Below are 15127 nucleotides of genomic sequence, written 5' to 3'. Positions count from 1 at the left end.
AATTAACCCCAGACCCAGTAGCTTGAGTGGTTAGCACATCGGCCTCACAGATCTGAGGTCCCGGGTCCAAATCCAGGTTGTTCCACATATGTGAAGTTTGTATGTTCTCCCAGGGCCTGCGTGGGTTCTCTCCGTGTACTCCGGTTTCCTCACACATCCCTAAAACATTCATTGTAGACTGGTTGAACACTCTAAATTGCCCCTAGCTATGAGTGTGAGAGTGAATGGTTCAATGTCTCCTTGTGCCCAGTGATTGGCTGGCCACCAATTCAAGGTGTCCTCCATCGGCGGTTAGTTGGGGTAGGCTCCAGCAACCACTGCGACCTTTGTGAGGATAAGCGGTTATAGAAAATGAATACAAATGAATGAATAATTGACCCCAAAAAAAACTGTAAAGGGTGTCGCAGATACAATAGAATGAATGTCTGTTTTGTAACAGCACTCTGCATAACAATAATCCCAGTTTTATTGTTTTTCAAACATAAACTAAATATACAGTACAGGTTAATCACAGCCTCTGCATGGGTTAACGTGTTGTCCACCTATATAATCGCATCATTTAATTATAATATATTTTTGCGCTGCATAAATAAAATACTGAAAGCCTCTGACAACCGCCCACCAACACACCCACATATGGCACATAAGCAGACACTTGCTGTTTTAGTTTTATTCTCTTTGCCAAACATTAGACTTTATTGCCAAGGAAGAAGTTTCACACCTATATTTCTTGGTTTAAATTTAGTGTGCCATTGCCTGGACGCCTACGTTTTTTATTTTTGAGAGTGAGAATGAGCCATACAACGAAAGGGTTGGAGTAGTTGGATACAAAAACCTCCTCTGCACAACAGTATGAAGCCTGTGCTGTAAACACCTTTCTGACTAAAAAAAATAGCATTTCAGAATTGGGTTGAGTGTGAACAAATAGCCTGCATTGCAGCTCATTTCGTCACACAGTCAACTCTTGAAAGGCGATGTCTCTCTAGTTTTTTTTTTTGCCTCCTGTAAGTGTATGTACTTATCATGTAGTGATTCAAAGTCTGACTTCAGTGATGTTATGAATGTGAATGTTTTTTTTAATCTTTTGCTGCCATTCAAGGTGATAGATGTCCTTTCCATTTACACATGGGGGGCTGGTCACGAATGAACGAATGATGTTAGCCCTCCCAGTCTAAATGGAGTGGTCGTCTACTAGTGACAAATTTATTCAAATTCACAGCAGAAGAACCAAAAGATCCAGATAATTGCACAGCTGTCCTTATTTGTGGCACTAAAACTATTGGCGGCAATCAGTTCAAGGTGTCCAGCAGTACTGCAATTTTATGCAGAATTATCGGAATAGTACTTGGACACAAGTTGGTGATGCAGAATTGAGTGCATTATGGAATTACTTGTTTTCTTTTTCCTCTCAGGATCTCCCTCAGCACCAAGGAACCTGGTGTCATTAATCAATGACACAGCTCTTTTCCTTCAGTGGATGCCTCCAAGTGACACAGGTGGCCGTAGTGACATCACCTACAATGTCCTGTGCCAGCGATGCGATAGCGACACTGGTGGCATGCAGTGTGAGCCTTGTGAGCCAGACTTGAGATTCATCCCACGGTCGTTGGGTCTCACTGGGATTTCTGTGGCCATACTAGATTTTGCAACACCTGCCAACTACACCTTCCTCATAGAGGCTGTGAATGGTGTATCTCAGCTGGGTGTGGCTGCCCGCGCTGTGATAAATGTCACAGTCAATACACACCAAGCAGGTAAGTGTCACTTTTGAGTTGCTTAAGAGATGTTCAGTTTGTTTGTTTGATTGTTTTCTGCCGGTTCAGTTCAAGTTTCTGTATTGTAAACAGTAATTGAAGTATATATTTGATGCATTATTACCATTTTGTTTGCAAATGCTTGTAGTATATAATTCAGAGGATCATATCAGACAATATAATGCAGCCACATTTCCAAACATATCTTGAGTTGAGTTGAAGACTTGAAATCCTCCCTGGGAATGGATGTGCTCCAGAGTTGCCAACTACTCTGGAATTTCAGGAGTTTGCCCTGAAATGCAAGGAAAAGTTAGGGTCTCTGGACAACCTCCCTAAACTCCAGAAATCCCCCCCAAAATGTCTCTTTTTTTAGGGACAAACATATCAGAAAAGTACTAAATTTCCAATTTAAATCCCTCGAAATTCACTGATTCAACTGCATTATAAAGCAGAAGAATTTGGCAACAGGAATGCATTTTGAATCATCCGAGTTACAAGTTCTGACGAATGATTTGTCTTCAGCTCATATTGATTTTCGCGTGAATCACAGTCATGTCATTAGGGTACTCCTGAAATTGGGTCGACGGAGGTTGGCAGCTTTGGTGCTCTGACTTGAATGCAAATTGTTGTTTTTTTCTAAATATGCCCTGTAACAGACCATTGACCAGTATGCCGAGCCTTTTGCCTAAAGTCAGGTGGTTGTTCAATTCTGTACCTTTTAAGCATATCGTATATAAAAGAGCTATATAAATAAGTAAAAAAATCAAATTTAAAATAGTTGTATCTAATTATAAATATGATATAATTTCAAGATTTTCACAAAGAATAGCCAGTGGTTATTTATTTAATTAATTTAATGAAGGTACCAATTTATCTTTTGCCACTTAGGCCAAGTGCAATGACATTGCGGCAGTCATGCCTCACTGCGTGCTGGTTAGAGACGTCTGATGAAAAGGCAAGATATGAGTGCCACATTCAAAGGCCACGCGAGGAACTTCTTTAATTGGCAGTCAATAGATTTGGTTCCGTTCATACACACAATGGTGCAGCTGGCAACTATAAAATTACAAACCTAACTCACATCTTCTGCTTTAGACAGTTTAGTGCCACACTTGCTCTAGTTACAAAAGAAAAAGCCTGAAATGCACACCAGAGCTCAACTTCTTACAAAATATTCCTCACGAGCTAATAAAAATGTAGCTCCAGAATTGGGCCATCATTATGGGTAACCGCAACATCAAAATAATGAATATTCATGTTGGCATTAGTGCTGGCAGATATGTAGTTATTTGTTTTGGAGCCATATGTAGTCTCTAGAGCTTTGTGTTTCTTTCAGTTACTTCAGACTCTGTTTCTGTTTTGTTCTGAAGATGTCAAAAGGTGAAACCCATTTTTGTACTTGGCTCAGCCATTGTGGCACTGATCTTTGTCTTCATTTGCAGATCCCTGCTGATCGCAGGTCATCTCTGCTATACAATGCTCACTAGTGCTTTATCTTGGCCTTGAATTAGGAACCCAAAGTTCACGGGAAATCTGAACTCCCGATCCCGTGGAGACCAATATAGATTGAATAATTGATGGATCAGCATAACCCGTGGAAAAGATGGACGGTCGATGAATAAATTATAAAGTTGTTACAGTATATGGGGTAGATGTGCTCATGCTTTACCTTTGATTGGAGAAGAGGAAAAGCAGAGCTTGACTAGAATGCCTTCCTCACTTAATGTGACTGAGAATCAGAACAAGATTTGGTCTATTTTGATTGTATAATGAGATGAAATTATCGCAGTACAAACATTTCTATAGAACTTTATATCTACCTAAAAAAAGGAAAGCCCTTTTCCATTTCAATGTGAATTTTTGGCACGCGGGCAGCCCCGTAAACTGTATTTGTTATCCAAACAAAATAAACACGTAAAAAATATACTAATACAAAAATTAACACCTACATTTAGAGTTTTGGACAATTGAAGTCGTCATTTAGTGGCATGTTCGCACAATTGTTGGGAGGATTCGCAGACTCCCTTAAGGTCTCCACCATCATCCCTAATGAAGAACCCTTTGGTTAAGCATAAATATTTTAGTAACAATAACAGAATAGATTTCATCACATCGTTACAGTAATGACCACAATTGAGAAATCGGTTTTGCCCTTTTATGTGATATTGGCATTTCTGGCAAAAGCAAATCCGATATTAAGATTATAACCAAGTAAACAAAAATGTGTGGTATTTAATGAATCTACGTAGTCATTAATAAATAGCTGTATTATAATAATTTCAGAAATTGTTACAATTGTCTACAATCTAATTGTCCAGAATGTGCCCTTTACTGAGGAAGATATTTATGAATTACCATGATTCCCCCTGTAATGTTCTACTTTTGGGTTGACATTATGGAAAGCAGATGTCAGGTATGTGTGTCATAAACCATCCTGAGGCCAGTAGACTGACAGGAGGAAGTTGGGATGCAAAATAATCTCTGGAGAGGAGAAGCGGCCCGAGGGGATGTTCCCATTAGGGTGCCCAGAAAGGATTAACTTGTCAAACTGCCTCTTCTCAATTGACATACTGTACGTGCGCACACACACATTGACACCTTCTGCATGTCTAGTAAGACAGCTGCTCACCTGCTTCCTTTATTAGCATACCGTGTGTGTGTGTGTGTGTGTGTGTGTGTGTGTGTGTGTGTGTGTGTGTGTGTGTGTGTGTGTGTGTGCGTGCGTGTACGCCTATCATCCATCTATCTATATATAATATAATATATATGGTATATATATACATATATATACATAATTTTACTGTCATTATACAATCATAATGAAATTTAAAGCTTCACAAAGTTCACAAATAGCAACAACAAATAAAAAGAAATAAGTATATAGTAATTCATTTTCCCTTCCATTTTCCATTCCGCTTATCTTCACAAGGGTCCTGCTTTCTTTCTTTATTAGTATACCATGTATGGTAGTTTATATGTATATACTATATATGTTCATTTATTCATTTTCTGTACTGCTTATGTTCACAAATGGGGTGCTGGAGCTTATCTCAGCCAACTTTGGGCAGTAGTTAGGGTACACTCTGAATTGGTCTCCAACCAATTGCATGGCACAAAGAAATGAACAACCAACCTCGCTCAGCCTCACATTTAGGGGCAATTTAGGATGCTGTATCAGCCTACCCTGCATGTTTTTGGAATGTGGAAGGAAACAGGAGTCCCTGGAGAAAACCCACGCAGTGTGCAAACTCCACAAAATGAGATTTTTTTTTCTATCCATTATTGGGTGTGTATTTGCAACTTGCACAAATTAGTTTGATTCCAATTTTTTTTTGGATACAAATCTGATTCCACAAAAATGTGTGAAGTATAGTATTTGTTCTTCCACAATTCTTGCTTCTTCCTGCCCACTGAGCAAAAAGCAAGATGTCTTTGTAAGCCTTCTGTTTTATTGTCTAGCCCACAATAAAACAATATACTGTGTATGTGATAGGATTTCATACCTTTCTAGACACTTATCCAGGAACTTTTCGAAGACACTGTTTTTGTGTTCTTCACATTCTGTTTTTTGCCTCAATTTCCCCCCCTAAAAACATTTAGGTAATATGTGAATGGTACCACAACAAAAGGGTCCAGTTACTACGGTACCCCTTAGTCAAGTCAAACATCACTGGAAATAGAATAAGTTAAAAACAAAACAGGATAGCGAAAAGAACAGTGACAGTTTGACAAGTGTTTTTCATTCCAGATGGGTGATGTGTGTGATGGGATTTCTCTATGTGGTCAGCATACTAAAAATATAGACAATGCTCTGTAGTTTCTGCATGCAGTCATGCAAAATAGACACGCTGAATGCAAGCTAAAAAAAAAGTTAATTTCCATATACAGACACTTTATTGTAATTGAAGACTTCTCGAAAATGCAACAATATTTTTTTTATTGATTTCTCTATATTCATTTGGGTGATGTTGTTCCGTGATACACTACTTCTCATTGCATCATTTCAAGGAGAGTGCAGGACAATAACTTGAACGCAGTCAACGGTGAACTGCACTCTGCTCTAAATACACTGGTGTTATTGCTCAGCAAAGCGTTATTCACGCAATATTCAACCATCACATTTCTCTGCGCTGCAAAAATTCTCATAGGAGTAGAGGTGACATGGTGATAGTTTCATTTCTGTTCAAATGAATCATTACGTAGAATAAGAATAATTGTCAGTCTTAGGCATCAAAAAAATATATTTTAAAAATGTCTCACCAAAAGAGACCCAATTTTTCTACTTCCTCAGTTTATGCTGCACTTAACTGTCCACTTTTGCTCAGAGCCCCCAAGACACCTGCTTTTCCCAGGCGGGAAAAGTAGGCCATACATATTCAATGTAATGTCATGTTTAACATGGCCAAAGTTTTAAGTAATGAGGCCATGTTTTGGGGCTTTTGTTTTTATTTTTGATTCAACGTAATGTGCTTATTAGGAGGATTTTCAAGCTTTTATTCTTCTCTTTCTTTCTTTTCTCTGATGGGCTCGCTTCTGTTTTCATCCACCATCCTTTGGGAATATGGCCGACATCTATTTATATGCTGAGATGTTGTAGAGATCCAATCCCATGGGACATCTTCACAGCTCTCCCCCATCCTCTTATTCCCCCTTTTCCACCTCCTGTCCTTTCCATGTACTCTAACTATTATCTCTGACTTAATACTTTGTGGAGTTTACTGCAGTGTTCTATTTATCTTAACGTCAATTTACATTTTCACGCATATGCTTTCTACACAGTTGTGTGTGTTTAGTTAGTTTGCCTTGGAGCAGTCTGCAAATTTCAAAGAGAAGATAAGATTGCATACAGCATGCGTGGCATCAAATTCAACAACAAAGTCAAAATGGTTCTAATTAGCGACTGATTGAAATATAGGATCATTTAGTCTTGTATAGCTCATGTAGTTATTTCCCCCGGGACGGCATTTAAATTTGAGACAAGGATAACAGAGAGAACACAATCTAATTAAGTTAAATGTTGTCCTTACCTGTATGAAGTGGAATAAATTATTATTTTTCTCTCTATGCATTTTAATCAATACACAATTCTGGATGACTTTTTCCATTTTATTTGTTTGTAATGCATTCAACAAGCCTAAAAAGATGACTGCTTATCAGTTCACACATTGTAATCTTGTATAAGCCAGCAATGCTTATTTGCCTTAGTATATATTTTGCATATATAGGTTCTAAATTGATGATGTGTGAGCCATTAAAAATAGCAGACCCATTTGAAAGGTTTTTTTGTCACCTTCACTCTAATTTGTGTTACCGAGAATACCAAACGTCAGCATCATTAACACATCAAAATGATGGAATGAATGTGTAAAATGACTACTTACAAATGACTCTCTTCCTTCCAATAGACATGTGAACAACAAGGAACTTTTGTGTTTACTTTTAATAGTAACTCAGAATAATTGCGTGCTGTCTCTGAAATGTTACCAAATTTAAAAAAAAATGTCAGCTTACTCCTGACTGACAACATAAACATCTACAGTTAAATGCTGAAATAATGAAGGATTGTAAAAATAATACCTTAATAATATAATAAGACACGCAAAATCTCATTTTCTGAACCGCTTTATCCTCATTAGGGTTGCGGGATATAGCATGTTGTGTTGAACCCAGCAAACCTATTGGGTAATATAGTGAGGTGCTAAAAGTATGTTGTTTATATTTACATTTTAACTAATTACTGGATGGTTACGCTCTTCTCTAGCTTGTTTAAATGTGACATACTTTATATTTTGGAATCAAATTAATGCTTGAGTTTACCCCCAAAAGGGCCTTCTGTGTTTTCTTGTCTGTTAATGTCACATTTTTCCTGGATGTGTAGCAATCAACTGCACTTAAGTAAGTCTAAATGAGAGAAAGCCTTATTTGTCGTAAGTGCTAGATTGACCTTTTTTTCTGTACTAGTAAGTAAATGGTGGACAAATGCTACAGAAACATATTTATTCACCTTGGGCACAAGTTTTGCAGTAGTCAGCATCAAACTTCTACATTCTGTGCTCACTGTCCCCCTGCTCGATATTGCTTAAAAATAGCTGCAGTGGTGTGGCTGCTGAACTGTGAAGCATCATGTCGGGTTGAGTTGCTGCTAAAAAATCTTGGTTTCATGACAAGATGAGAAATACTGTCTGCAAACCCCACTGCCTGCGACTTTCTGTGATGCATCACCTATCTGAAGTGCTGATATCTAGCTTTTGGCCTATTGAATCTCCTAGGTCGTCATCTCTAGATGATGATGATGACTGGTTTTACATGTCAATTTGTGCCTCAATTTGTATTCAAGTAATAGACTCCTCAACAGCTTCGTTGCAAGACCACATTTTAGTTTTCGTATGATAAGTGAGTGTTTATTAAATAATTCATGGGAAATATTTTGGAACTCGCTGAGATGTTTTTTATTTCTTCTGGCGTTTTAGCTAAAAAAAAAAAATCAATGCGAAAGCTCAAGCATCAACAACAGACGCATATCTCAATGCCTAAAAGAGAAAATTATTCAAATGTTACCAATATTATCAAAAATGGTGTGAATCCACCAAATTATTCCATCAATTTCTGAATTCACCGACAGAAGTTTTATGTTAGTATGTATGTATGTCCCAGCAGTGCTCTTTTCTAGGTATTTGAAAGGTATTTCTTTTATTTTTGAAAACTTTTCTTAGAATGTCTGAAGATGGCTCAGAAGTGTTTTTTTTTTTGAAGACACGGCTCTAAAAGACTTCAAACTCCACTTCAATCAATGAATAATATCCTATGTGGCGCTTCTATGTACACAGTCTTTCTTTTTGTGTGTTCTTTTTACTTTTCTTGTCAGTAGTCATGATATCGGCTCATTTTTTTTATAAACATCAAGCCCGAGGTTAACAAAAACTAATTGTCTCCCATTGATCAATATTTCAATCAATTTTATTAATTGATTTTATACAACTAGTCAACTAAAGGATTTAGGATGGTTGAAGTATGATTGTTTGTGGAGATCTAAAGAATATTTTGATTGAAAATAACCATAATAGACTTATTTACTGTTGATATTGAGAGTTGTGTCATTTCTGTAATCTGTGTGTCCTCAGGTCCCGCACTCGTTGGTGTTATCAAAAAGGACTGGTCATCGGAGAATAGTATTGCACTCTCATGGACAGAAGAAGAACATCCACCATTAGACATTGTGGACTATGAAGTCAAATACTATGAGAAGGTGATTAAACATTGGTCGGCGGCCCCACTGTTGGCCACAGGTGCCATTTAACGGGTCGGCCTCACCCGACTTGACAGTCAGGCAATGTGCAAGGTTTGACAACGGTTGCCATAAATAGCTCATTATTGGATGGAAAGTTTGTTGCAAATTTGAAATGGACTACCGCGAAGAAATGCTAATCAAAATGCATGGAAACGTAAATGCAATACATTTCCAGAACCCAACGATCTGTCTATCTGCTGACCTGGATATATGAATACCATATGTTCAGTACAGATATATGTACTATATCTAACAGTATGTATATCTTTCTGGACTAGTGGATGAAATACCGAGTGGCAAAATTATATGAGTATATTTACTCGTTGGTGTATTGATGCGAGTCTTTGTTTTACTTTTAACTACTTGAAATATAAATATATATATATATATATATATATATATATATATATATATATATATATATATATATATATATATATATATATATATATATATATATATATATATATATATATATATATATATATATATATATATATATATTTATATATATATATATATAAACTTCCATTGTATTTCCAAGATAGGTTACATGTATACACATATATATACACACACACACACAAATATTTTAAGAACTTTTTATTCATTGCATTTTAACAGTAAAATAACTTCATTAAGGTTCATATTACCAGGTTGTGAAAACAACTGAGAGTAAAACAAAAGAAACCAAGTATATCTAAGTATTGGGTAGTTAATACATTTTCTTGTGCTCTAGTAGTTAGAGTATAGGAAATCGTATAATTTGAAAAGGATGCCAAAGTTAACCATTGGTAGGTTTATTCACTGTCCTTCTACTGACTGCATTAATTTTCCCCTCTGCCGTTTTCCAGGAACAGGAGCAATTGAGCTATTCATCAACACGGACTAAGAATCCGAGTGTTGTGGTAACAGGCCTCATGCCCTCGACTGTATATGTCTTCCATGTGCGTGCTCGAACAACGGCTGGCTACACGGCATACAGCTCCAATTTTGAGTTCTCTACTGCCGCTGAAGGTAAACAAAAAAAAAAAAACATTTACCCTCCCTAAAAACAATTGACAGTATGGCTACTCTTGAATGGATCAGTCTAGTGTGATCGATTGATTTAAAAGTCTTACAAATGATGTGCTCGTTTCATGCTGGGACGCTAGAATTAATGAGTCAAAGATAGAGCCTAGTCTAATAATGCAAAATGTCTTTCAAAACACTCTGGATAGAGTAGCTTAAAATGGTTCAGTCTTTATTTCCACAGTCATTCACAGCAATTTCTCATTTGTTTCTTCTTATTTAGATCCCAATGCCCCTAATCAGGGTCAAGTGTTGGTTGTTGTCACGGCATCAGTTGGTGGCTTCTCACTCTTGGTCATCCTCACCCTCTTCCTCCTCATAACTGGACGGTGTGGGACTTTGTGTATCTCACCTGCATATGCACACACATGTAGAAATGAATGTCCAGATTCACATATAGACTTAGACAGTGTGGAACTTCAAATAGAAGTCTGCTACTGGACTCTCTTTTACTACCAAGCAGGCGCTCCTATTTTCCAAATGACTGAACAAATTTTCTGGTTAATTACTCAGCATGTAATGCACCAACCAGCCATTTGTTCCATTCCATTAGCTCCCTGTGGTTAACTCAGGTTCTTGTTATCCGTGAGACTCTAGTTTGCAGAATTGTCATTAGCAACAGATCATAGTAAACAGTGAAAAATGGTCCCCCCAAAAAAGTCAATAATTTTGGTAAACTTTAGTTGATTGGGGTGAGATCAGTATGTCCTAATGTTGCTCCTTCCAAATCTGGGAATTGAGAATCTTTTCACTTTGCAATTGGTTAAAATAAAATGGATATTAATTGAACAGAATTGCTTACAAAATATTAATCTTGATTCATTGACACTTTCTAATATCTACGACATATCTCACAAATTAAATCTAGCAAAACCCTCTCAAATATGATTCACTATGCAATGAATGTTGGGTTTTTAATTTAACTGTATCCATCCTTTCAGGTGTCAAGGGTATATCAAAGCAAGAATTAAGTCACAAGAAAAGAGGAGGACGCGTTTCCGCAGTGGACATGGTATGGATTACAATACTTTTTTTCTCTCTTATGTTGACTGTGAGACACATGTTGGTGCAGTGGTTCTTTCACCTAACTTTGTGTGCTCTACGATTGACTGGCGACCAGTTTAAGGTGTTCTCTGCCTTTGCTATAGTTGGGTTAGGCTCCAGCATCTCCCGCAACTCTTTCGAGGGTGGGCAGTATGGAAGATGAATGAATGCATGAATACGTTGACTGTTAGAGACATATATATGTTTTTCCTTTGTTTCGGATTCCCAAGGGTTCCATTCATTTATTTATTTTTTTTCCCTTCAAATTCAGGATTGGTGTAGGTCAGGGGTGGGCACATTTTTCGGCCCAAGGGCCACAATGACTTTAAAAATTTGACAGATGGGCCGGGTCAGCACAAGATACGATACATATAAAAAAGTGCACCCGTTAACAGTACATATGAAACATAAACAGTAAAAAAGGAATAAAGTATTAACATACTCATCACTCATCAAAGTAAAAAGTATAAAGTACATGGTAAAGTAAAAAGGAATGTATCAAGAAGTATTCAAATGTAATTTAAAAAAGATAGAGGGGGTGTAAAACACGAAAAACAAATAAGAGTGGACAGAGATACTGCCACTGGCTTCCGCGTGACAGCGCCATCTTGGGGGAAAAAAAACATTATTTGGACAACGTCTGCGGGCCGGATTAAAAGGCCTCACGGGCCGGATGTGGTCCGCGGGCTGTAGTTTTCCATACCTGGTGTTGGTCTAAATCTAATTTGTTTTGTAAACCTGCACAATAACAAGGTAGGCTTATTTATTACATTTGAAATTCAATAACACATTAGTAATGTTAGTAAAGTAGGCTTCCATCGTATTTGCAAGATAGGTTACTTTAGGGAATTTGATAACAATGTGTTATGGGGTGTGAGGTGGTATAAAAAATAAATAAAAATAAAAATCATCCCTCTGTTGTAGCCCTGAGTGTGGTCACCCTGGAGACAGCGTTAACTCTAAACTGAAAACTAGGTTAGAAGAATCTTTCACATCCTTTCCAGTTTGAACGGACACTGCTTTAAAGTAGCTGTAGTCATGGGATGAAGTTATGATATAAAGCAGCATATGCACTGCACACTGCTGCAGGGATTCTAGTCTCTACAGATGCCTGGCAGCTTCTATTGTTGTATTTTCATCTTTCCTTCCTCTGAAAAAAAAAGAAAAAAAAGAATTCTGCTTTATACTTTAGCTCCCTGCACTTTTAAAATGTATCTCAAACACTCCACAGTATTAGAAAGACAAATCACACCGGTTTGCTACATTGAACAATAATATTTCCAGCAGAGTTAAGAAACTGAACTACACAGTAAAAAAGAGAACATTCTTCTAAAGCTATTATATAAGCCCACTGAGATTGTTGAAATATAGACGTAGACAGAAATTTTGTAAAATAAAATTATGGGTACCAAAAAAAGAAAAACATGATGTATGCCTATAAAAGTATTTAAACATTGACAACTGTTTCATAAGACAAATGTTACCTTTTCAACTTTAAATAAACACATGTTTTTTCATCAAAATGTATCTTATTCCAAAAGGAATGGCATAATTAATGTGTTAATAATGTGTTTTTTTTTAATCTTATAACAGTTCCGTTCTCTGGAATAAAGACCTATGTGGATCCAGACACTTATGAAGACCCCACTCAGGCTGTGGAAGAATTTGCTAAAGAGATTGACCCCTCATCTATATGCATCGACCGAGTAATTGGCACAGGTAAACATAAATATTGTAGCCAGACATTTGTCCATACATACTGTAGGTACTAAATAATTGACCATAGACTGTATAACATCCTGTGGTATTCTCCATTAGGCGAATTGCACAAATCATGCCGACAGTTTATTAAAAAGTGTGTGCGTGTCTGTGTCATGAAAAGTAAGATATCAATTAATGTGCTTTGTGTAATTTTACCATCAAATCTGTAAGATATATTGAAAAGAAAAAAAATGTCATTATTTTTTTTCAAAGCTAAGCGGTTATATTGAATTGTTTTACTATAAACACAGTGCCATCTGCTGGTCTACAATTTGTCGAACACAGACGGAAGTATACAAATTCAATGAATGAATCAAAACATTAATTTAACATTTATTTCATTTTCTGAACCACTTATCCACACAAGGGTTGCAGGGGGTGCTGGAGCCTATCCCAGCTGACAGAGGTGGGGTACACCAGCCGATCGCAGGGTACAAGGAGACAAACAACTATTCATGCTCACACTCATACCTAGCGGCAATTTAGAGTGTTCAAATAACCTACCATGCATGCTTTTGGAATGTGGGAGGAAACTGGAGTACCCAGAGTAAAAACCCACGTAAGCCAGGGGAGAACATGGAAATTCCACACGAGGACCAACCTGGGTTCGATCCCTGGACTCCAGAACTGTGAGGCCGACATTCTAACCACTCTTACCCCGGCCCGCAACATTTATTATTAATTTTATATATATGTGTATACATATTAATGAATAATTTAATGTATAATCAACAATCAAATTAATGTTATTGCCATTATAATACACATGAGCTGTTTGGGTTTAGAGAGTTCCTGGCAGTCCTGACTCATCTCATGGCCCATTGGTGTGTAACTGCATTTATTCATATAAAGTAATGCCTCGACAGGGGAATTTGGAGAGGTGTGCAGTGGTCGTTTGCGCATACCTGGAAGGCTGGACATCGCTGTGGCAATAAAAACCCTGAAAGGCGGCTATATGGAACATCAAAGACGAGACTTTTTGCGTGAGGCATCAATTATGGGACAGTTCGACAGCCCCAACATCATCAGACTGGAGGGAGTGGTCACTAAAAGTAAGCTTCTTCTCCAGTGTAGAGTACATTTGTTTTTTCTACATCAAATCTTTCTTTTGACCTCCATGTTCACTGTTTCCTCAGGCAGGCCTGTGATGATAGTAGTGGAGTACATGGCAAACGGAGCGCTTGACTCTTTCTTACGGGTTTGGACAACCTGTCACATTATGTGTACATGTCCTTTCCACTTTAGTTTTTTGTCTAATGTGCCAAAATGTGCTTTTTTTCCACGGCAGACACACGACGGACAATTCACTGTGCTTCAATTGGTTGGAATGTTGCGTGGAATCGCAGTGGGCATGGCTTACCTCTCGGACATGGGTTACGTTCACCGAGACTTAGCAGCTCGCAACGTCCTGGTGGATGAAAACTTGGTGTGTAAGGTGTCCGACTTTGGCATGTCTCGAGTGATGGAAGAAGACACAGAGGCAGCATACACTGCTACGGTGAATGTGAGTGTTGAATGAAGGTTACTTGCAGGTTACCCTACACTGCTTAAGTTCTGCATCCTAAGCAATTATTCAGCCATACTTTTATCGTCAGGGAGGAAAGATACCAATCCGCTGGACAGCGCCAGAAGCAGTTGCTTATGGCAAGTTCTCCTCTGTCAGCGATGTATGGAGTTTTGGCATTGTCATGTGGGAAGTCATGTCGTATGGCGAGAGACCATACTGGGAGATGTCCAATCAGGATGTAAGATACTGGCATTACATGGACACTGACTGATATTCTACCGGCACTTGGAAAAAAAACACTCTCTTCCCAATGCTCTCAGGTCATTTTATCAATGGAGGAAGGATATCGATTACCTGCTCCAATGGGCTGCCCTGTCACACTGCACCAGTTGATGTTGCACTGCTGGCAGAAGGAGCCGAGTCAGCGTCCACGATTCAACAACATCCTCTGCTTCCTGGACAAACTCATCATCAACCCCAGCGGTCTCCTCACTCTGGTGAACGAGTCACACAAGTACGTGTCGTCTCAAAACACAGTGGATGAGAGGAACATGTTGAATCTCAGCTTACAATCACGTTCCGTAAGCTTTAGGTACACGCTCCCCATCTAATGAGATTCAATGTATGTGCATTTAGAACAATTAGTATTTGTTCAGGGACAGGCCAGACCTCAATGGCAGACCAATCCTAAACATTTGCAAC

At 38.0% G+C, this 15127-nt stretch overlaps 2 protein-coding genes across 10 annotated transcripts in view; one reads left to right on the top strand and one right to left on the bottom strand.

Moving 5' to 3' along the window:
• cdh16 (cadherin 16, KSP-cadherin) overlaps positions 1–15127 on the bottom strand; it is a 126166-nt gene that overhangs the window by 82736 nt on the left and 28303 nt on the right. The window lies entirely within an intron of this gene.
• Positions 1–15127, top strand: part of LOC144193861 (ephrin type-A receptor 6-like) — a 45088-nt gene that overhangs the window by 28489 nt on the left and 1472 nt on the right. For 3 of the 8 annotated variants that reach the window (XM_077712467.1, XM_077712468.1, XM_077712474.1), the window contains 10 exons: positions 1413–1754; positions 8876–9000; positions 9897–10059; positions 10337–10442; positions 11055–11125; positions 12751–12876; positions 13785–14116; positions 14207–14422; positions 14496–14663; positions 14746–15017. In XM_077712467.1, coding sequence (XP_077568593.1) covers positions 1413–1754; positions 8876–9000; positions 9897–10059; positions 10337–10442; positions 11055–11125; positions 12751–12876; positions 13785–14116; positions 14207–14422; positions 14496–14663; positions 14746–15017 — 1921 coding nt within the window. The remainder of the gene's footprint in view (positions 1–1412; positions 1755–8875; positions 9001–9896; positions 10060–10336; positions 10443–11054; positions 11126–12750; positions 12877–13784; positions 14117–14206; positions 14423–14495; positions 14664–14745; positions 15018–15127) is intronic. The other 5 variants (XM_077712471.1, XM_077712472.1, XM_077712473.1 and 2 more) reach the window with 5 other exon arrangements.

This window comes from Stigmatopora nigra, chromosome 3 (genome assembly GCF_051989575.1).
Source record: "Stigmatopora nigra isolate UIUO_SnigA chromosome 3, RoL_Snig_1.1, whole genome shotgun sequence".
Lineage (NCBI taxonomy): Eukaryota > Metazoa > Chordata > Actinopteri > Syngnathiformes > Syngnathidae > Stigmatopora > Stigmatopora nigra.
This window is presented reverse-complemented; position numbering and strand designations above follow the sequence as displayed.